General features: G+C 46.4%; 1 protein-coding gene across 3 annotated transcripts in view; it reads right to left on the bottom strand.

Moving 5' to 3' along the window:
• Positions 1-23,966, bottom strand: part of PLEKHG5 (pleckstrin homology and RhoGEF domain containing G5) — a 207,937-nt gene that overhangs the window by 68,480 nt on the left and 115,491 nt on the right. For 2 of the 3 annotated variants that reach the window (XM_040326507.1, XM_040326508.1), the window contains exons 6-7: positions 17,626-17,762; positions 3,943-4,106 (exon numbers count right to left, since the gene is read on the bottom strand). In XM_040326507.1, coding sequence (XP_040182441.1) covers positions 3,943-4,106; positions 17,626-17,762 — 301 coding nt within the window. Of the gene's footprint in view, positions 1-3,942; positions 4,107-14,885; positions 15,163-17,625; positions 17,763-23,966 lie in introns of those variants that run through there. The other variant, XM_040326509.1, reaches the window with a different exon arrangement.

Genomic DNA, 23,966 nt, shown 5'->3' with positions numbered 1-23,966 from the left:
TTCTTCTGGAGGCCCTCCAACATGTTCCTATGGACACGATGGGGGAAGGAACTCTCGGACACAATGCGCGCGGGTCACACTGTTTACTCAATGCTAGACAGCAGGAAATAAGGCAATGCGAGTACAGAGAGGGGAAATGGCTGGCCAACAGATCAACTGAGGCCACGGCCTTTTCTTTCCAACACCGGCCCCCCGACTTCCAGGGACAGGATTCAAAGACAAGGCCTTGGAATTTAAAGCACCCCATACACTATACTACCAAAAGTATTGGGACGCCTGCCTTTACACGCACATGAACATTAATGGCATCCCAGTTTTAGTCCGTAGGGTTCAATATTGAGTTGGCCCCGCCCTTTGCAGCTATAACACCTTCACCTCTTCTGGGAAGGCCGTCCACAAGGTTTAGGAGTGTGTCTATGGGAAGGTTTGACCGTTCTTCCAGAAGAGCATTTGTGAGGTCAGGCACTGATGTTGGAAGAGAAGGCCTATCTCGCAGTCTCCGCTCTAATTCATCCCAAAGGGTGCTCTATCGGGTTGAGGTCAGGACAAGTCAAGTTCCTCCACCCCAAACTCGCTCATCCATGTCTTTATGGACCTTGCTTTGTGCATTGGTCCAAATCACTTGGTGGAGGGGGGGTTATGGTGGGGGGTTGCCTTATGGGTTGAGCTTGGCCCCTCATGGGTTGGACTTGGCCCCTCAGGGGTTGGGCCTGGTCTCTCAGGCCCCGTACACACGAGAGGATTTATCCGCGGGAACGGTCCTCCGGACCGTTTCCGCGGATAAATCCTCTGGCGGATTTTGATCTGATGGTTGTACTAACCATCAGATCAAAATCCGCGCGGAATTCCCTCCGCGGTGACGTGTCACGCCATCGCCACGATGATGACGCAGCGACGTGCGCGACGCTGTAATATAAGGACTTCCACGCATGCGTCGAATCATTACGACGCATGCGAGGGAGGGAATCGGACGGATTGATCCGGTGAGTCTGTACAGACCACCGGATCAATCCGCTGGACAGGATTCCAGCAGATAGATTTCTTAGCATGCTAAGAAATTTTTATCCGCTGGAAATCCATCGGCCGGAAAAATATCCGCGGATAAATATCCGCTGGATCGTACACACCAGCGGATCTATCCGCTGAAACCGATCCGCGGATAAATTCCAGCGGATAGATCCTCTCGTGTGTACGGGGCCTCAGGGGTTGGACTTGGCCCCTTAGGGGTTGGACTTGGCCCCTCAGGGGTTGGGCTTGGCCCCTCAGGGGTTGGGCTTGGTCTCTCAGGGGTTATGCTTGGCCCCTTAGTTCCAATGAAGGGAACTCTTAGGGTGTCAGCATACCAAAAAATGTTGGACAATTTCATGCTCCCAACTTTGTGGGAAGAGTTTGGGGACGGCCCCTTCCTGTTCCAACATGACTGCACACCAGTTAGGGCTGCCACCTGTCCAGGATTCACCTGGACAGTCCGGGTTTTGAATCGTGCACTGGTGATAGGGTGAGGCAACAATGGGCACAGTGAGTCTGCAATGGAGACAGTGAGGCATGCAATGGGCACAGTGAGGCTGCAATGGGCACAGTGAGGCATGCAATGGGCACAGTGAGGCTGCAATGGGCACAGTGAGGCTGCAATGGGCACAGTGAGGCTGCAATGGGCACAGTGGTGACAATTGATGGCACAGTGGCGACAATTGATGGCACAGTGGCTGCGTTAAATGGCATGGCACAGTGGTGACAATTGATAGGCACAGTGGCGATAAATGATGGCACAGTGGCTGCGTTTGATGGGCACAGTGAGGCTGCAATTGTTTTTTATTTTATTTCGTTTGTTTGCGCCCCCCCAAAAAAAATTTAAGCACCAGCCGCCACTGGCCCAAGCACTGCTATGGGGGGTGAAGACATCTGTGAAAGCTGACGGGCAACGGAGGCTTGCGATCGATTCCCAGAACAAAGCTCCTACCGCCTTTCTACATTCGATCCCCCAGGAGCGCCGCTACGGCGGCGTGAGCCTTTAGTGTAACTATCCGTCGCTTCAACTTGCCCCTCCCCCAGAGCGTTCTATTCTCCAGCCCAATGTTCCCATGCATGTCGTCCCCCCCCCCCCCACTGATTTCATCAGGTAGGTGTTAAGCTTTCCTTATAATTATTTACAAAAGAAAACAAATAGAAATGCCGGCCCCCGGCTTCACATGTCTTCTAAAAATACGCCGACGCCAAGCTGGGGGTCTGCCGACGGTATTTGAAGCACAATTAACGCGGAGGAGCGACCGAGCGGCTGGATAATGATAATTATAGATTGAGCGCAGCGATGTGAGAACATAAGGTCTTTGTTACTACGTAATCACATTTCCAGCAAAAAAATTAAAATAATGTATAGTCAAAAGTATTGGGACGCTGGCCTTTACACGCACATGAACTTTAACCACTTCATCCCCGGACCATTTGGCTGGCCAAAGACCAGGCCACTTTTTGCGATTCGGCACTGCGTCGATTTAACTGACAATTGCGCGGTCGTGCGACGTGGCCCCCAAACAAATTTGGCGTCCTTTTTTCCCCACAAATAGAGCTTTCTTTTGGTGGTATTTGATCACCTCTGCGTTTTATATTTTTTTGCGCTATAAATAAAAATAGAGCGACAATTTGAAACAAATGCAATATTTGTTACTTTTTGCTCTAATAAATATCCCCAAAAATATATAAAACATTTTATTTTTTCCCCTCAGTTTAGGCCGATACGTATTCTTCTACATATTCTTGGTAAAAAATTTTTTTTTTATTACCGCATATACTCGAGTATAAGCCGAAAATGCCCCCCTCGGCTTATCTTCAAGTCACCTTTTTGCGCCTGATCTCCCAGACTTTGAGGACTCGGTACCGGTCCCCTGGACCCCAAACTTGGCACACATGTAGCCCCCACTCTTCCTCTACAAGTGTGCAAAGTTTGTTGTTCGGGGGACCTACGGCCGGGGAGCACCGATTTTTCAAAGCCGGGCACCCCTTCCATAGACTCCCATGTTAAACGGTAATTTCTCTGGTGAATTTGGGGACCCAGTACCGGCCGGTCGTAGGTCCTCTGGACCCGGAACTTGGCGCACATGTAGCCCTATTTCTCCTCTACAAGTGTGCAATGTTTGTTGTCTGGGGGACCTACGACTGGGGAGCACCGATTTTTTAATCATGAAATCATGATCATAATCATGATCAAGAAGAGGACTGGGAGAATGTCATATGGTCAGATGAAACCAAAGTAGAACTGTTTGGTAGAAACACAACTCGTCGTGTTTGGAGGAGAGAGAATGCTGAGTTGCAACCAAAGAACACCATACCTACTGTGAAGCATGGGGGTGGCAACATCATGCTTTGGGGCTGTTTCTCTGCAAAGGGAACAGGACGACTGATCCGTGTACATGAAAGAATGAATGGGGCCATGTATCGTGAGATTTTGAGTGCAAACCTCCTCCCATCAGCAAGGGCATTGAAGATGAAATGTGGCATACACGTACACACACACTGAAAAGGTACTGGAGAGGCGGGGCAGCTTTAATGGGATTTAAAAAAAAAACAACACAGATTTTTACATACTGTCCCTGGTTTTACTGAGGCTGACAACCCTGATGGGTCCCCCCAGTGGCATGGGGCCCTCGGGCAGTGCCCGAGTGGTCAGTCCGCCCCTGCCCATGGGTCCATGAGATGCTGGCACCTGGGACCTGTGATTCTATTTATCAGATTGTTTTTTTTTCCGCTGCCTCGTGAGAAGTGAAAGTCTTCAATGGTGTCACAAAACCGCAATCCATCCCTCAGCTTCTGATTCTTAAAGCAGAATTCCCCTTCAATCGGCCCTTCTAGCAATTGCCGCCTTTGCCAGTGTACCAGTCCAGGCGCGCTCCATAAGGCGCCTCAATAGTATGAATTCCCCGGGGGGGGGGGGGGGGGGTGACTTACCAAGATGTCGGGGTTCTCCTTCCGGAACGGCGACTGGTCGGCCCTCTCGTTGGGCGGGTTGAAGATAAAGGTGGAGGTGGCCCCCAAGTTCCTCATGATGGGTAAACTTAACGACCTGAAATCCTTCACCGCCTGCTCCACCTTCAGCTCATCCCCCGGCTTAGCTGCAAATACAGAAATCAGTATTTTATTGTGTGTACAAAACATCAGAGTGACGTCTCATCCGTACAGAAGAATTATAGAGATATTAGAAAAACATCAACTTATGGATTTATTAATAAAAAAAAAAACATTAAAGTGGAACGAGACACAAAAAAAGACATCCGTAACCCTTTCCTGCCTAGAGAGGTAAAACAAATGTAAATGCCTGGGCACAATTGTGCAACTTTGACATGTGTTAGTAAAACTAGAGCCTTGAAAAAGTATTCATACCCCTTGAAATTCCCCACAATTTCTCATGTTACAGCCAGGAACATAAATGTATTTTATTGGGATTTTATGTGATGGACCAACACAAAGTGTCACATGATTGTGAAGTGGAAGGAAAACGATACAAATAAATATGTGAAAAGTGTGCTGTGTATTTGTATATAATGACCCTGACCTTTGACCCTGACCTTTGACCAAAACACGAACCCTGGGGCTGACCTAGATCAAACCTTGATCTAGGTATTTTCTTTTTATTATTATATATTTTTTTTCTATATCTGCAATGACAGTAATGGTGGGGCACCATTCCTCCCAATGACACCAACAATGGAGCCCAATGACACTAATGATGGGGTAGAGTTCCTCCCAAAAACACCAACAATGGGGCCCAATGACACTAATGATGGGGCACAATTCCACTCAAATAGGTAGATTCAGAGAGAAGTGCCTACAGTTACGGCGGCGTAGCTTAGTGTGTTTAGGCTACGCCGCCGTAAGTTAGCTAGGCAAGTACATGATTCACAATGTACTTACCTGCTAAGTTACGTCGGCGTAGCCTAAATCGGCGGGCGTATGGGCGCCTAATTCAAATGTGTTTGAGTTTTTCTCAACTGCGCATGCGCCGGGCGCCTACACTTCCCAGTGTGCATTGCGGCTAAGTACGCCGTACGGGCCTATTGATTTAGACGTGGACGTAAACTACGTAAATCCCGATTCACGGACGACTTACGCAAACGACGTAAAAATTTTGAATTTCGACGCGGGAACGGCGGCCATACTTGACATTACTATTCCATTAGGGCTAAGCTCTAACGTAAACGGCGTAAAAGTACTGCGTCGGCCGGGCGTACATATTCTACGCCGGCCGCAATGGAAGCGCCACCTAGCGGCCATCCAAAATATTTCAATCTAAGATAGGACGGCGCAAGCCGTCGTATCTTAGATGTGTTTAAGCGTATCTCTGTTTGAGCATACGCTTAAACATAAGTCGGCGTAGATTCTGAGTTAGGTCGGCTTATCTACTGATACGCCGGCCTAACTCTTTCTGAATCTACCTAAAAGACACCAACAATAGAGCCCAATGACACCAATGATGGGGCGCCATTCCTCCCAATGACACCAACACTGTAGCCCAATGACACCAATGATGGGGCACAGTTCCTCCCAAAGACACCAACAATGGAGCCCAATGACACCAATGATGGGGCACAATTCCACTCAAAGGCACCAACAATTTAGCCCAATGACGCTAATGATGGGTAGCAGTTCTGCCCAAAGCCACCAACAATGGGGTCCAATGACACCCTAATGATGGGCAAAATCCTTCCCAATAACACCAACATGGGGACCTAATGACACCAATAATGGGGGATTGTTTTCCCCTACTGACGCCAGGACATTTTGTGCACCCAATGGCCACAGTCCGGCCCCCCTAAAGTCTGAAGGACAGCGAATTGGCCCTTTGTTTAGAAAATGTAGAGACCCCCGGGGCTGAGAGAATGACAGGTAAACAACACAGAGCTCTCTACAGATAGAGAGACTCTATAACGTTCACGCCAACCAATCAATATACACTTATTGGGATTTTTTTTAGCAAAGACATGGAGCGGAATACATTTTTTTTATTGGATACGTTTTATAGCAGAAAGTAAAAAATGTAAATATTTTTTTTTTTAACATTTTTTGTTTTGTTTTGTTTATATAATAAAAAATAATCAAATACCACCAAGAGAAAGCTCTATTTGTATGAAAATAATGATATGTATTTTATTTGGGTACATCGTTACATGACCACGCAATTGCCAGTTAACCACCTCAGCCCCGGACCATTTCGCTGGCCAACGACCAGAGCACTTTTTGCGATTCGGCACTGCGTCGCTTTAACTGACAATTGCGCGGTCGTGCGACGTGGCTCCCAAACAAAATTTACGACCTTTTTTTCCCCACAAATAGAGCTTTCTTTTGGTGGTATTTGATCGCCTCTCCGGTTTTTATTTTTTGCGCTATAAACAAAAATAGAGCGACAATTTTGAGAAAAAAAATGCAATATCTTTTACTTAATAAATGTCTAAAAAAAAATCTTAAAAAAAACTACATATTTTTGGAAAAAAAAATCGCAATAAGCGTTTATTGATTGGCTTGCGCAAAAGTTATAGCGTCTACAAAAAAAGGGGATAGATTTATGTCATTTTTATTTTTTTACTAGTAATGGCGGCGATCAGCGATTTTTATCGTGACTGCGACATTATGGCGGACACATCGGACACTTTTGACGCTATTTTGGCACCATTGTCATTTTTACATCGACCAGTGCTATAAGACAGTGAAGGGGTTAACCAGAAGGTTGCGCTGAAGGGGTTAAGTGTGACCTAGGGAGTGATTCTAACTGTTAGGGGGCGTGGCTACGAGTGACACGTCACTGATCGCTGCTCTCGATTACAGGGAACAGACGATCAGTGACATGTCACTAGGCAGAACGGGGAGATGCTTGTTTACACTTGCCTCTCCCCGTTCTGCAGCTCTGTGACCCGATCGCGGGACACAGTTGTGGGCACGGTCACGGAGCTCGCGGCAGGGGCACGGCGGGGGTTTCAAAGTGACGTAAATATATGTCACTTTGCCCAGCCGTGCCATTCTGCCGACGTAGATGTACAGTACAGGAGCCGGTCGGGAACCAGTTAAAGTAGCGCAGTGCTGCATAGAAAAAAAAATCCTGGTCAAGAAGGGGGGGGGGGGTAAATCTTCTGGAGCTGAAGGGGTTAATTGGCTATTCCTTTTTTTATTTTGGCCAGAGTTCTGCTTTAAATTCTCAACCATAAAACATATTTATGGTATTGATTAGCGAGCGCGGCCCGGTCCTATGGAAGGATGAGCGCGGTTCAATAAAGAGACAAATCCCGCGACGCTCTGCGCATTTTGTTTTGCTCTCTTGGATGATGAACGCCAAAGCAGCGAGCAAAACATAATCCCAGGGATGAACTGAACAGCTTGCTCATCCTTCCCCGCCATATGTGCGCAGCGAGAACGCGGCCCGGGAACAGATCTGGAAGAGGCCCAGTGATGTCACCGACAACCTGTTCATTGAAATCTGCAATTCAAATCTTATATAATGGAGGAGTATGGAGGGCGATGTTCTGTGAGGGCCGAAGACGAGACATCTACTGCAGCGTCTCTTCCTCCATCCAACGTCTGCGGAGTCAATACTTTCTCTGCAAGTCTTTTTGGGGGTGTCTCTACCAGCTTTGCACATCTAGAGAGGGACATTTCTGCCCATTCTTCTTCTCTGTAAAATATCTCTGTCTCTGTCAGATTGGATGGAGAGCGTCTGTGATCAGCAATTTTCAAGTCTTGCCACAGATTCTCAATGGGATTTAGGTATGGACTGTGACTGGGCCATTCTAACACATGAATAGGCTTTGATCTAAACCATCCCATTGTAGCTCTGGCTGTACTTTAGGGGCGTTGTCCTGCTGGAAGGTGAACCCCCCTCCCCCCGGTCTCAAGTCTTTTGCAGACTATAACAGGGTTTCTTCTAAGATTGCCCTGTATTTGTCTCCATCCATCTTCCCATCAACTCTGACCAGCTTCCCTGTCCCTGCTGAAGAAAAGCATCCCCACCACCATGTTTCACGGTGGGGATGGTGTGTTCAGGGTGATGTGCAGTGTTAGTTGTCCCCACACATAGGGCCAGATTCACGAAAAATTACGGCAGCGTAATGTATGTCCTTTACGTTACTCCGCCGCAAGTTTTCATTGTAAGTGCTTGATTCACAAAGCACTTGCGTGTAAACTTGCGGCGGCATAGCGTAAAGCAGTCCAGCGCAAGTCCGCCTAATTCAAATGGGGCGGGGACCATTTAAATTAGGCGCGTTCCCGCGCCGGACGTACTGCGCATGCTCCGTTTTGAAATTTTCCGCCGCGCTTTGCACGAAATGACGTCGCCCCGACGTAATGTTTTGAACGGCGACGTGCGTAACGTACTTTCGTATTCCCGGACGACTTACGCAAAAAAAAAATTTGAAATTCGACGCGGGAGCGACGGCCATAACATGGGCTGTCTATTGTTACACCACCTAAATAGCAGCCGTAACTTTGCGACGCGAAAAGCCGACTAGCGACGATGTAAGAGAATGCGACGAATGCGCGTACCTTCGTGGATCACCGTAAACAGCTAATTAGCATACCCGACGCGGAAAACAACGCGATCTCCACCCAGCGGCTGCCGAAGTATTGCATCCTAAGATCCGAAGGCATACGAAGCCGTACGCCTGTCGGATCTTAGCCAAATGTCGTTGTATCTTTGTTTGTGAATTACAAATAAAGATACGACGCGGCAAATTTGAAAGGACGCCGGAGTATCAGCAGATACTCCGGCGTACTTTTTCTGTGAATCTGGCCCATAGCGTTTTGCTTTTAGGCCAAAAAAGTTACATCTGACGTTGATGTTGGTATTGTTTTTCAGGAGATGGGCTTGGCCCCTCATGGGTTGGACTTGGCCCCTCAGGGGTTGGGCTTGGCCCCTTAGTTCCAGTGAAGGGAACTCTTAAGATATCAGCGTACCAAGACATTTTGGACATTTTCATGCTCCCAACTTTGTGGGAAGAGTTTGGGGACGGCCCCTTCCTGTTCCAACATGACTGCGCACCAGTGTACAAAGCAAGGTCCATAAAGACATGGATGAGCGGGTTTGGGGTGGAGGAACTTGACTGGCCTGCACAGAGTCCTGATTAGGGTTGCCACCTTTTCTTCAAGCCAAACCCGAATACTTTTGCAGCACAGGGCAATGCTTTTTTTTTTCAGTAAACACTATAGGATTATAAAAGACCTAGGACACATTTGGGTGCCCCAAGAAGAATAGTAACATAGCGCACAAAGCGCGCCAGTGGGTGTGGTCAAATTGCTCTTGCTGACATCATCACCCCACCCTTCAGTGTTGCCAAACCTGCCCCCAAACAGCCACACACAGCGGCAACAGATTTGTGTGCGACTATCTTGGTTACTTGGGGAGCCACAGCCTGGTCTGAATAAAAGATGCCACCATCCACCCAAAATGACCACGGGAGTTTTTGGCGGCCTGGCCAGGCCTGGCCCGCTATTCTCCATCATACGTGACTTCAGTCCTTTCCTAATTTTTTGCAGGAAACTTTTTCAAGGCAATAGGAAACGGCCAGTGCAGCTCGAGGAGGCTTCAAAGAAACGAACCCCCGGGCCTCAGATCATTACCATTAACAATAGGTCTGGGGGGGGGGGGAGATGGGGGGGGGGGTCCTTTTTTCCATCCATGCCAAGAATCACTTCTACACTCACAGCAACAGAGAACAATGCCTTTTATGAAACTCCAATTCCATCCCAAATTTCCTTTTTCCTGTCAACTACTCTTACACTTCTCACAGAAGCAAGCCTTCAAATCAATATACAGTACACACCGTATATACTCGAGTATAAGCCGAGGCACCTAATTTTACCACAAAAACTTATTGACTCGAGTATAAGCCTAGGGTGAGAATGCAGCAGCTACTGTAAGCGGAAAAGAGGGTCAACAATGCTTATTTGCAGCCTCACTGTGCCCATTGCCACCTCACTGTGCCCATTGCAACCTCCCTGTGCCCATTACCTCACTGTGCCCATTACCTCACTGTGCTCATCCTCACTGTGCCCATCCTCACTGTGCCCATTACCTCACTGTGCCCATTACCTCACTGTGCCCATTAACTCCCGGTGCCCATTACCTCACTGTGCCAATTACCTCACTGTGCCCAACCTCACTGTACCCATCCTCACTATGCCCATCCTCACTGTGCCCATTACCTCACTGTGCCTATCACAACCTCACTTTGCCCATTGCAGCGTACCTGAAATTCTTGACAGGCTGCGCTGCGGGCATCCATTTTTTTTAAAACTCGCGGCTTCCTCCAGGTCCCGTCCCGTTCCGTGATAGACGTTTGACACTGTGCTCAGTGTTCCGCCAATCACGGACGTTCTTTTACCCTCGGACTCAGTTTCCCAGCAGATACTGTGTTCAGTGTTCCGCCAATCACGGACGTTCTTTCACCCTCGGACTCAGTTTCCCAGCAGACAGTGGGCCGGATTCAGAAAGAAGATACGACGGTGTATCTCCCGATACGCCGTCGTATCTCTGAGTCCGGCCGTCGTATCTATGCGCCTGATTCATAGAATCAGGTTCCGCATAGATATCCCTAAGATCCGACAGGTGTAAGTGACTTACACCGTCGGATCTTAGGCTGCAATTCCAGGCCAGCCGCTAGATGGCGCTTCCATATCTTTTATGCGTCGGATATGCAAATGAGCATTTCGCCGATTCAGAAACGAACGTCCGCCCGGCGTTTTTTTTTTACATCGTTTGCGTTCGGGGTAAGTGCGGCGTATCCTATGTTAAGTATGGCCGAGTTTTGAATTTTTTACGTAGTTTGCGTAAGTCGTTCGCGAATACGGCCGGACGTAATTTACGTTAACGTCGAAACCAATGACGTCATTTGGAGCAATGCACGCTGGGTAAATTTGCGGACGGCGCATGCGCTGTTCGATCGGCACGGGGATGCGCCTGATTTAAATAGTACACGTCCCCTAGCCGCGGAATTTGAATTCCGCCGGGGGGATTTACGATACGCCGCCGCAACTTTAGAGGCAAGTGCTTTCTGAATAAAGCACTTGCTTCAAAAAAAATAGCGCAGGCGTTACGTAAATCAGAGAGGTTACGCAGATCTAAAGATCCGCTAACCTATCTGAATCCAACCCACTGTGTTCAGTGTTCCGCCAATCATGGACGTTCTTTCATCCTCAGACAAGGCGATTGTCTGAGGTTGGCGGAACACTAAACACAGCGTCAAACGCCTATCACGGGACGGGACCAGGAGGAAGCCGCGGATTTTAAAAATTGGACGCTCAAGGTACACTGACACGAGTATAAGCCGAGGGGTGTATTTTCAGCCCTACAAAAAAGGTCTGAAAAGCTTGTTTTATACTCGAGTATATACGGTATATATATATATACCGTATTTATCGGCGTATACCGCGCACTATTTTGCCCTGAAAATCATGTCAAAATCGTGGCTGCGCGGTATACGCCGATACCCGCTTTCCCGCGCTGAGTTTGAATACTGCGCCGGCATATACCGAGCGCAGTACAATCGTGTATAGTCGGGCAGTCTCGGCGCCTATCGCACTGACGTCTTGGACGTACAGGACGTCAGCGCGAGAGTAGCCGAGCCTGCCCGACGATACACGAGTGTACTGCGCTCTGTATATGTTGGCGCAGTATTCAAACTCGGCACGGGAAACGAGCGGGGAGGACGCGAGGACGCCGCAGTAGGACGCCGGACCCGACGAAGAGGACACCCGAAGCCGAAAACGGACGCCGGACCCAACGAGGCCTCCGATGGACGCCGCGCAAGACAACAAAACTGTAAGTACAAAAAAAAAATTTCCACAGGAATTCGGGGCAACTTTAGGGGTGCGCGCTATACGCGGGAGCGCGCTATACCCCGATAAATACGGTATATAAAAACATATACGATGTGGTTCCATTCCTGCAACTATTCTGAGAACAAAAGGATACATTTATATAGTCCTACAGATAAATCTGGCCCTTTTAGGGCAGCCATAGTGCTGATGATGCGCCCATGAAAATTGGAAATTGAGTTTGACATCCCTGTCTTAATTTTTATATATATATATATTCAGTAATATTTGTGATCTGATGCCCACCATGAACATTGCATTTTATGATCGATGCAACTAATCGCAACAGCTCAATATGCACAAATTCTCCTCTTACAGACGATTGATCATTAATATCAGTCAACTGAGATAATTGTATTACTGAAGGATACCTATAACTGGATATTTTGCACAGAGGAGGTTTGACAAAGGGGGCAGAGCCCTCGAAACCTGTTGCCGCACCCACCCCCTTCCTGTACCTCGGGCTGAGTTGTACTGTGTGGACCTGCATAGAGAAAAGCCGTAGACACTATCACCATCATCTGGTGGGTCTTGTGCTTATTGATCCTTTTGTTTCATTGTTGCAATGTTGACACATCTCTCTGCGTGGTGAACCTAAACCAGTCTGTCTCCCTTTAAGTGATACTATTGATTACAAATAAAGTGTTGCAAGTTTTTAATGCCTTTAATGCTTGCATATATTTTGCACAGACTCTATCAATCAATAGGAAATGATCATTACCTTTCCACGCTTACTGTGTGTATTAGTCAAGAACACACAGGCTTAGGGGATGCTACCCCCACAGTCCTCTGCTTGTTAAAATGCCTTGTATCAAAATGAGCTCGCTGGTGCCCCAATCCATACAGTAAACCGCTTTGCCCAGGGCAGCTGCCCCCTCCTGCCCATCCCTCGTCCCCGGCCCTGGTACTCAGCACCTCTAGCCGTATGGGGCTGCAAGTGATTAAAAGAGTTGGAATGATGAAACAACAAAAGGGGAGGAGGAAGCCCGGCCATCCCATCACTGTCCCAACAAAGCACTTGGAGCAGACATGCACTGGGGTCCTCGACTGCCCCGACGGAGTCTGGCTTGTGGTGCCTTGCTGTAACTTTAGGGCCCCATGCACACTGGGTATTCAGCCCCTATGCAAGGGGCTCTGGTGTGTAGGTGAGGACAGAAGGGATAGGTGTTCTGCCCAGCCCCATCGTGGACAGCCTATTAAACGCTATGAGAGGCTCACAGCCGTGAGCGCAGGGTGAATGCCTGGAAAGCAAGAAGTCTAAGGAGGATGCCTATCTCTCTCTACATACATATATATGGAGTATATATACTGTATATGCTATATGTCCCAAAATGGCTCAGATAGTTTAAATCTGGGCACTGCCCTGGCATCACACGCATTTGTGTGCAATCTCTTTTTTTTTTGTAAATTATGAACCAGTTTCATTTTTTTTGTTTGTTTTTTTCTTAATACCCTTCCCCTTTATATCCTTTATTATTCCCTTACACCCCATCTTACCCCTGTACAGTATATCCTATAATAATTCCTACATCTCATCCTCACCACCTTTATATAATGTATTAAATTCCTCGATGAAAGGATTTTAGCGTCATCCTTGGGCTCTCTTCATAAATACTCAATCCAATGGGACCTCTGGAACGTCTGGTTCAAAAACAGGACATAATTCTGTTTACCTTATTTCCTCCGACACGTTGTTTACTATTCAGATAGGAAATATGAGAGGAGATAGCTCTCGAACACTATGATTCCCATATGGGGTGTTCGGGAAAGCTAGTTCCTTTATTTTATTTGTTTGCTAATGTATTTCTTTCTTTTTCCTTTGATATTGTGATTTGATCTCTTATTGACTTGATACTATTGAGAAAATATTCTACAGAAAATACTCTACAATTTTTCTTATGATGATTGGTAGTATTATATTGCTTAGCCAACACATATCTGTATGTTAGATAATGAGTATTACTTTGTCTCCTACTGTTACGATGCATTGTGTACTATATGCTATTGTAATGCATTATTTTGTTTGATTGAAAAATATCAATAAAAAACGATTGAAATAAATTCCTAGCACCCCATACTCACCCCCTTATATCCTATATTAATTCCTACCCCAATCCCCCCCCCCCCTATATCTTTATTAATTCCCTAACACCCCATACTCACCCCCCCCCCCCTCCCTTATATCCTATAACAATTCCTACACCCCATCCTTACCCCCTTTATATCATTTAATAATTCCCTAACACCCCATACTTATCCCTCCGATATACTATAATATTTAACCCTCAACCTTAAAATAAACCAATATATTCACTACATCCCCCTGTAAGCACCCCATGATACCCCATAATGACCCCCCCCCCCCCCCCCATTCCCCTAAATAATTCCCTGATGCCCTCTAATTACTTCCCGCACGCCATGGCGATTGTGTGCTGGGAAAGTTCTGCATTGCGTAATTAATGCCCCAGTGGGAAAATGCTAATGTGCGCTGAGTAGTAGAGGTAAGTGTCCACCAGGTAGTGGGAAGAATCCCTGTTGCTTGCTTTAAACCTTAGACCTTAATGGGTCCTGAGGACAGGAGTTGAGAACCACAGGTTTACACCCTCTGGTCCATAGGGGTGAATGGACCGTCCGATCAGGTCCACCTTAAAAACAGACAGATAAGAGTACCGGTATCGGTGCAACCCTACTTCAAATATTAATTTAATCAGATAGCTGGTGGCATAAGCTGCCCACACATAACTTGAATCTATTCACCCCTCTAGCACTGCTGAGAGCACCTCATCTCCCCCTAATGCTCGCTTCACACTGCCACGACCTGAAAGTCCCTCGACTTATAGTGTGAATTGTCAGGTGACTTCCTGTGTGCAATAAAGTGTGCAATAAGCGGGATGAAACTGCATTTAAAAAATCACTATAGCGAGTGCTCAACTCCACATTGAAGAGGCAAATGTGAAAGATAAGAACATGGGGTGCAGAAAAGCTTGTGGAGTGTTTTTTCCGATCGATCTATAATCAATAATAGAGGTAATTACCGTGCAGTGGTGGAGGTCGGCGTGGCTCCTTGCTCCCAGCGCTCTGTACACTCTCCCTGCGTCTGCACCGCACTCCCATCCACACACATCCTGCCTGCCTCTTCCTGAACCTGCATCCTTCTTCTGGGCTTTCCCAACTTTACATTGAAGGAAAAGAATCATCCGTACCGACCGCCTTCCATTCGTTCCCCTTTCATTTCCCAGTTTGGAGGGTAAAATGAAAGCAATCGCCCTCGGGGTTATTTGCGCTGTGTAAGTTTACTCAACGTCCTCGGGCAAAAAGCACCAAGGAAAACGCCAACCAGTTTCAGGAAATGACAGAGATGAATTCCTCTGGGCACTATTTGGGAAACTCCTTTTTCAGTAAATGCTAATTATGACTACTGTATGTACAGACATGAAGATGAGGGAGCAGTAAAACACCGTCACCGTGCGCGGTCGTGCGACGCTGTGCCCAAAAAAAAAAAAAATCACGTCCTTTTTTCCCCCACAAATAGAGATTTCTTTTGGTGGTATTTTATCACCTCTGCGTTTTTTTTTTTTTTTTTGCACTATAAACAAAAAAAGCGACAATTTTGAAATAAAAATAATATTTTTTACTTTTTTGCTATAATAAATATAACAAAAATATATAATTTTTTTTTGTTCATCAGTTTAGGCCATTATGTATTCTTCTACATATTTTTGCTAGGGTTCAGACCCCAAAGCGCCCTCCCCATGTTGAGGGCATGTGGCTTGGTACGGTTCAGGAGGGGGGGGGGGGCACTCTCTCGTCCTGCGGCCTGCCAGGTTGAGTGCTCGGATAAGGATATGGTATGTTTTTTGGGAGGACCCCTGCGCAATAATTTTTTACATTTTGGCGCAGGGTTCCCCATTTAAAAAAAAAAAAAAAATGGTGCAGGGTTCCCCTTAATATTCATACCAGACCCAAAAAGCCTGGTAATGGACTGGGGGGGGAACCCATGCCGTTTTTTTCAATGAGTTTTATGTATATTGCCGGGACCCAACGATTCATTACAGCCGCGATCAGTTTTAAATTACTTTTTTTCCTTTAGAAATTACATTTTTCTGTGGTAATGTTCTAAACATGGAGAAATGCGCCACTTTACAGGCATACTATAGACACCCCCCAGGAATGAAATTTAAAGGAATGTTTCACTTTTAGTGTTTCACTTTAAGAGTTATTAAAATCACTGCTCCCCAAAAAAACTCCCATTTTTAAAACTTTGTTTTTGCATCGATACATGTCCCCTGGGGCAGGACCCGGGTCCCCAAACACTTTTTATGACAATAACTTGCATATTAACCTTTAAAATTAGCACTTTTGGTTTTTCATGTTAGTGTCCCATAGTCTTTAACGGGGTTCCGTGGCTTTGAATTTTCCCCGAACTCGGCATATTGTTTGTTGTTTGCCGAACATCCGAACAACCAAAGTTCGGCCCACTGGGCACTGACTCTGGTAAGGCTGCATTTCATGGGCACTCTGGTAAGGCTGCATTTCATGGGCACTGACTCTGGTAAGGCTGCATTTCATGGGCATTGACTTTGGTAAGGCTGCATTACATGGGCACCGACACTGGTAAGGCTGCATTTTATGGGCACCGACTCTGGTTAGGCTGTATTTCACGGGCACTGACTCTGGTAAGGCTGCATTTAATGGGCACTGACACTGGTAGGACTGCATTTCATGGACACTGACTTTGGTAAGGCTGCATTACATGGGCACTGACTCGGGTAAGGCTGCATTTCATGGGCACTGGTAAGGCTGCATTTCATGGGCACTGACTCTGGTAAGGCTGCATTTCATGGACACTGACTCTGGTAAGGCTGCATTTCATGGGCACTGACTCGGGTAAGGCTGCATTTCATGGGCACTGACTCTGGTAAGGCTGCATTTCATGGGCACCGACTCTGGTAAGGCTGCATTTCATGGGCACTGACTCTGGAAAAGCTGTTTTTCATGGACACTGACTCTGGTAAGGCTGCATTTCATGGGCACTGACTCGGGTAAGGCTGCATTTCATGGGCACTGACTCTGGAAAAGCTGTTTTTCATGGACACTGACTCTGGTAAGGCTGCATTTCATGGGCACTGACACTGGTAAGGCTGCATTTCATGAACACTGACTCTGGTAAGGCTGCATTTCATGGGCACTGACTCTGGTAAGGCTGCATTTCATGAACACTGACTCTGGTAAGGCTGCATTTCATGGGCACTGACACTGGTAAGGCTGCATTTCATGGGCACTGACACTGGTAAGGCTGCATTTCATGGACACTGACTCTGGTAAGGCTGCATTTCATGAACACTGACTCTGGTAAGGCTGCATTTCATGGGCACTGACACTGGTAAGGCTGCATTTCATGGGCACTGACTCTGGTAAGGCTGCATTTAATGGACACTGACTTTAGTAAGGCTGCATTACATGGGCACTGACTCTGGAAAAGCTACTTTTCATGGACACTGACTCTGGTAAGGCTGCATTTCATGGGCACTGACTCTGGTAAGGCTGCATTTCATGGGCACTGACACTGGTAAGGCTGCATTTCATGGGCACTGACTCTGGTAAGGCTGCATTTAATGGACACTGACTTTAGTAAGGCTGCATTACATGGGCACTGACTCTGGAAAAGCTACTTTTCATGGACACTGACTCTGGTAAGGCTGCATTTCATGGGCACTGACTCTGGTAAGGCTCAGCTCATACGGTTGGCAAGCTTACTTGGCCGGTCGGCGTTACCTTTCACTTTCAAATAGTGCCCACCAAAGCGATACGCTTCAAAGTTGAGGGACAGAGGCGTGTTAGACTGGTCCAGAAATATATCCACTTTATTCAGGTCGATCCCCTTCCTCTCGAACGCCGGGACCAAAACTTCTCTGAAATAGAAGAGATTGAGAAATGTCAAATTAAACTGGATGAGGGATGAATGACTCCCTATCCTCCCCTCCAGCCACCAATAGCAGAGGGCCAAGAGACCCTCGACTCCACAATTATTTGGTGTTACAGAAATAAAGATGGTCTGACTTCGGAAAGAAAACTATATGTGAAGTTCAGACGTTTCTAGATATTTAACCACTTCAGCCCCGGACCATTCAGCTGGCCAAAGACCGGGCCACTTTTTGCGATTCGGCACTGCGTCGCTTTAACAGACAATTGCGCGGTCGTGCGACGTGGCTCCCAAACAAAATTTACGTCCTTTTTTCCCCCACATATAGAGCTTTCTTTTGGTGGTATTTGATCACCTCTGCGGTTTTTATTTTTTGCGCTATAAACAAAAATAGAGCGACAATTTAAAAAAAAAAGCAATATTTTTTACTTTTTGCTATAATAAATATCCCCCAAAATATATAAAAAAAGTTTTTTTTCCTCAGTTTAGGCCGATACGTATTCTTCTACATAAAAACCGCAATAAGCGTTTGATTGGTTGGTTTGCGCAAAAATAATATCGTCTACAAAATAAGGGAGAGTTTTATGGCATTTGTATTCATTTTTTTACTACTAATGGCGGCATCAGTGATTTTTATCGTGACTGCGACATTGTGGCGGACACATCGGACACTTTTGACACCATTTTGGGGCAATTGTCATTTTTACAGTGATCAGTGCTATAAAAATGCACTGATTACTGTAAAAATTACACTGGTGGTGAAGGAGTTAACCTGTAGGGGGCGGCGATGAAGGGGTTAAGTGTGTCCTAGGGAGTGATTCTAACTGTTAGGGGCATGGCTACGAGTGACACGTCACTGTCACTGATGTGTCAAAAGTGTCCACCATAATGTCGCAGTCACATTAAAAATCGCCGCCATTACTAGTAAAAAAAAAAAAATATATATTAAAAATGCCATAAAACTATCCCCTATTTTGTAGACACTATAAATTTTGCGCAAACCAATCAATAAACGCTTATTGTGATTTTTTTTTTTTTACCAAAAATATGTAGAATACATATCGGCCTAAACTGAGGAAAAATAATGGGCAGATTCTCGTAGAATGGTGTAACTAAGGACAGGCGTAACGTATCTCATTTACATTAAGCCGCCGCAAGTTTTTCATGCAAGTGCTTTATTCACATAGCACTTGCGTGTAAAGTTGCGGCGGGGTAGCGTAAATCACCCGGCGCAAGCCCGCCTAATTCAAATTAGGCGGGTAGGGGGCTTGTAGCATTTAAATTAAGCGTGTTCCCGCGCCGAACGTACTGCGCATGCACCGTCCGTAAAATATCCCAGGGTGCATTGCTCCAAATGACGTCACAAGGACGTCATTGGTTTCAACGTGAACGTAAATGGCGTCCAGCCCCATTCAAGGACGACTTAGGCAAACGACTTACATTTTTAAATTTCGACGCGGGAACGACGGCCATACTTAACATTGATTGCGCCTCATATACCCAGGGGCAACTTTACGCCGGGACAAGCCTAACGTAAACGTCGTAACTTTACTGCGTCGGCCGCGCGTACGTTCGGGATTTCGCGTATCTAGCCAATTTGCATACTCGACGGGGAAAACGACACCTAGCGGACAAAAAAAAATTGCATTTAAGATCCGACGGCGTAAAAGCCTTACGCCTGTCTGATCTAATGGCTATCTATGCGTAACTGATTCTAATGCCGCATACACACCATCACTTTATGTGATGAAAAAAAACGACACTTTCTGTGAAGTAAAAAACGACATTTTTGAAACTTCAATTTTCAAAGACGAAGTTGCCTACACACCATCGTTTTTCTCACAATGTTCTAGCAAAGTGAGGTTACGTTCCACCACGTTTTACCATTGAAGCTTGCTTCATAAGTAGCTTCTGGGCATGCGCGGGTGTAAAAACGTCGTTTTAAACAACGTTTTTGCTACACACGGTAAATTTCTGTGAAGTAAAAAACGACGTTTTGAAAAACGACACAAAAAATTGAAGCATGCTTCAATTTTTTTTGGTCGTTTTTTAGAAGACATAAAACTACGTTTTCCCCCCACACACGTTCAATTAAAGTGACGTTTTTAAAAACGTAATTTTTTTTCATCACATAAAACGACCGTGTGTACGCGGCATAAGAATCAGTCGCATAGATACGACATCCCAGATTAGGACTTACGACGGCGTACATGGCGCTGCGCCGTCGTAAGCCCTTTGAGAATCTGGGCCAATGTTTTTTAATATATTTTTGGGGGATATTTATTATAGCAAAAAGTAAAAAATATTGATTTTTTTTCAAAATTGTCGCTTTATTTTTGTTTATACCGCAAAAAATAAAAACCGCAGAGGTGATCAAATACCACCAAAAGAAAGCTCTATTTGTGGGGAAAAAAGGACGCCCATTTTGCTTGGGAGCCACGTCGCACGACCGCGCAATTGTCAGTTAAAGAGACGCAGTGCCGACTCGCAAAAAGTGGCCTGGGGTTTTGGCCAGCAGAATGGTCCGGGGGCATAAAGGGGGCCAGCAATGGCAGCCCCCCCATTATTCTCTCTTGGCGAGTTCACTTTAACTTGTCAACCAAGAGGGTAAGACGGCAATACAGACAAATGGCGAACGGAATTGTAGACGAGATGTACAGTACGGGGCTGGAATGGAGTTATCTCTGAACAAGTTCACCTTTCCAAACTCTAATACAAAGTATCTCGGTGACCTTTCCCTCGCATTCCTGATTTAAAGGTCAGAGTGGCGGCTCAATGAGGGGCCACACTGTATAAATGAGCCGCGTCCGCGTCAGATGTTAATGAGACGCTTTCTATCACCATAAAGAGCATCACCGGTGTGACAATCTTTAATCTACAGAATGACCTTTTTGTTCTCAGAGCTCTTTGATAACCGAACACGAGACACCAAAATGACAAGCCGATGAGGGTCCGTTCCCCCCCCCCCCTCCCGGGGATTAAATGGCGCTGGAAATTTTCTGCTTGACTTTGCTGAAATATCTGGAATTCCTGGGCTAGATTCAGGTAGCCCTGCGTAATCTTGTGTGGACGTAACGTATCTCAGATACGTTACGCCGCCGTAAATTAGGACGCAAGTTCCGTATTCTGAAAGAACTTGTGCCCTAAGTTACGGCGGCGTAACGTATGTGCTCCGGCGTAAGTCCGCCTAATTCTAATTTGGATGATGTGGGCGTGTTTTATCTAAATTCACTGTGACCCCACGTATTTGAAGTTTTTTACGAACAGCGCATGCGCCGTTCGTTAAAGAATCCCAGTGCGCATGCTCGAAATTCCGCCGCAAATCATCAATGCTTTAGACGTGAACGTAACTTACGTACAGCCCTATTCGCGAACGACTTACGCAAACAACGTAAAAATTTCAAAATTCGACGCGGGAACGACGTCCATACTTAACATTGCGTACGCCTCATAGACCCAGGAGCAACCTTACGCCGGAAAAAGCCTAACGTAAACGACGTAAAAAAATGCGCCGGGCGCACGTATGTTTCTGAATCGGCGTATCCAGGTCATTTGCATATTGTACGCTGAAATCGACGGCAGCGCCACCTATCGGCCAGCGTAAACATGCAACTAAGATACGACGGTGTAAGAGACTTACGCCAGTCGGATCTTAGCCTAATTTCGGCGTATCTTGCTTTCTTTATACAGAAAGAAGATACGCCGGCGCAGCTTTGAATTTACGCGGCGTATCTATAGATACGCCGGCGTAAATTCTTGCTGAATCTAGCCCCCTTTTAGGAAGCTGCAAAGTCTGCATAAAGGTTTGTTCAATTATATTCACCTTCTATTAGTGATACCAGAGTATTGAGAAATGTATACAGTCACAGATACGCAGTACCGCTTTTGGCCTGAGATGGGGGGGGGGCCTTTCCGAGTTCAGCCGAGCTGTCTCCGAGTATTTCTGAGGCTCTCTGGCGCCCCCCACCTCTGGCCGCATGTGGTATTGCATGCCATTGAAGTCAATGCAGAACGAGCGTTTCGCAATACAAGCACTGTTTTTTTTTTTTAAACTAGCACAGAATTCAGGCCAAAGTGGTGTGCAGTACCACGTTTGGCCTGAGATGGGGGTGGGGGCGCTGGAGCCGAGGTGTCCTCGGGCCTTTCCAGCCGTTTCTGAGGCTCTCCGGCGCCCCCCCACCTCTGGCCACATGCGGTATTGCATGCAATTGAAGTCAATGCGGAACTAATTATTTTCGTTTCCATTGACTTCAATAGGGAGACTCGCTTTGATACGCGAGTGCTTTGGATTACGAGCATTCTCCTAGAATGGATTAGGCTCGTAATCCGAGGTTCTATCTAAGCTTTGGATTGACTTATTGAAGCCAAGTAAAGAAGCTTTGATATTTATTGTGTGTGCTGTTATATTCTAGCATTTTAGAATGTCCAAAACAGCTTAAGTACATCTCTGGGATAAATTGCAATGCTTGTTGTGAGCCCGGTCCCGGTCTCATCCAACATTACCTGACCTCACAAATGGGCACAAATTCCCACAGCCTATGGACTCCTGACCATCACCTGACCATCATATCTACCTATACAGACATAGATTGATGTGGAGGAACTCAAGTGTCCTGTACAGAGCCCTGACCTCACAAATGGGCACAAATTCTCACAGCCTATGGACTCTTGACCATCACCTGACCATCATATCTACCTATACAGACATAGATTGATGTGGAGGAACTCAAGTGCCCTGATCTCAGCCCTACTGATTACCTTTGGGATGAAATGAAAAGCCAACTGTGAGCGAAGTCGTCTCATCCAACATCAGTACCTGACCTCACAAATGGGCGCCAATTCCCACCTACACCCTCCAAAATCTTGGGGAAAGCCTTCCCAGAAGAGTGGAGGAGGTTATAGCCATAAAGAAAGGCGACTCCACATTAATGACTATAATTTGGGGATGGAAAGTCCAACAAACTCATAAGATCAGGTATCTCCAAACCTCGGGATATATAGTGTATAGTGTTTTAAAGAAGGCCAAGAATTAAGGTGTTTACAAATAATCTTTCTATCTAACTGTAAATGCTCCTGTTCTTGTCAGGGAAATGGCCGTAGAAGAAGTACTGTCAATCATGCCAGTAGAAGAAATGGGCACATCATGTGACAGGTGGATCCTCCTGCTGGCCTATAAAAGGCTGCCACTGTCTGATCCAAATTGCTGGGTTGTCGTCAGCCTTCCTGAGTTCCTGAGTCTCTGTACTACTGCTGTTTGGATTTCCTGTTGTGACCCAGCTTGTTCCTGACCTGTCTGATCCGCTCTCCTGGTTTGACCCCCTGGCTTGCTTTACTGACTTGTTACCTTCTCCAGCACCTGATCCCGGCTTGTTTCACAGACTTTGCTTCAGTTATCTGTTCCTGCCTGTTTTCCAACACCAGACCTTTGGCTTGTCTCCATTCCTGCAAACCTGCATCTCCTGCCTGGATCCACAGTGTTTGATCCCCAGCCAGCTTCTACTATTGCTCCTTGTGCACACCTTGCCAAGTGTTACCGAGGCCTCCTAGAGACTGCAGCCCATCGTGGTTTCCTGTATTCTCCAGTATTATTCAGGCACTCACCAGCTCTTCTCTCCTGGATCCATCTGGCAACCTGTGCTTCTCTGGGCACTACACCCTCTGTACCCAACCTCAGAGGTGTACTGCACTCAGCCGCAAGGGGAGCCCTCTCGGCATTTCAGCCTCCAACCAGGTACGTGACAGTTCTTTTGTCAGCTGTCTCATTCCAGCATCCTGGTCTTGGCTATGATGCATCCCTGTCTGTCTGTCCACCTGCAAGGTGATTGACTTGGTCAATCTCTGGGTGGAGACCAAACCTGATATAAGCCAGCCAAGCTTGCAGTCTCATGCTTGTGATAGCTATTGTAATAAGTTTAAGAGGTTCTGCTGTTTGGATATCCCCCATTGACGACTTCTGATCGGATATTGATTATTCTCTGAACTCTGCCTGCCTTTTAACTATGGATTTGACCCTGACTATCCTGAACCTTGCCTGCCTTGTATCTGGAGTGGTTGTATCTGGACTGTTATTGAACCACTCTGCCTGTCTTGAGTATACAGCAAAGGAAATGAAAGGGAAATCTCCCTACGCAAACATAAATGGCAAAATAAAATGCTCTAAACTTTTGGCTGTAGATAAACTTAGCAAACTCTG

Source organism: Rana temporaria, chromosome 10, assembly GCF_905171775.1.
Source record: "Rana temporaria chromosome 10, aRanTem1.1, whole genome shotgun sequence".
In the NCBI taxonomy this organism is placed as follows: Eukaryota; Metazoa; Chordata; class Amphibia; order Anura; family Ranidae; genus Rana; species Rana temporaria.
The sequence above is the reverse complement of the archived record's forward strand: the minus strand, read 5'-3'. Positions and strand labels throughout refer to the sequence as shown.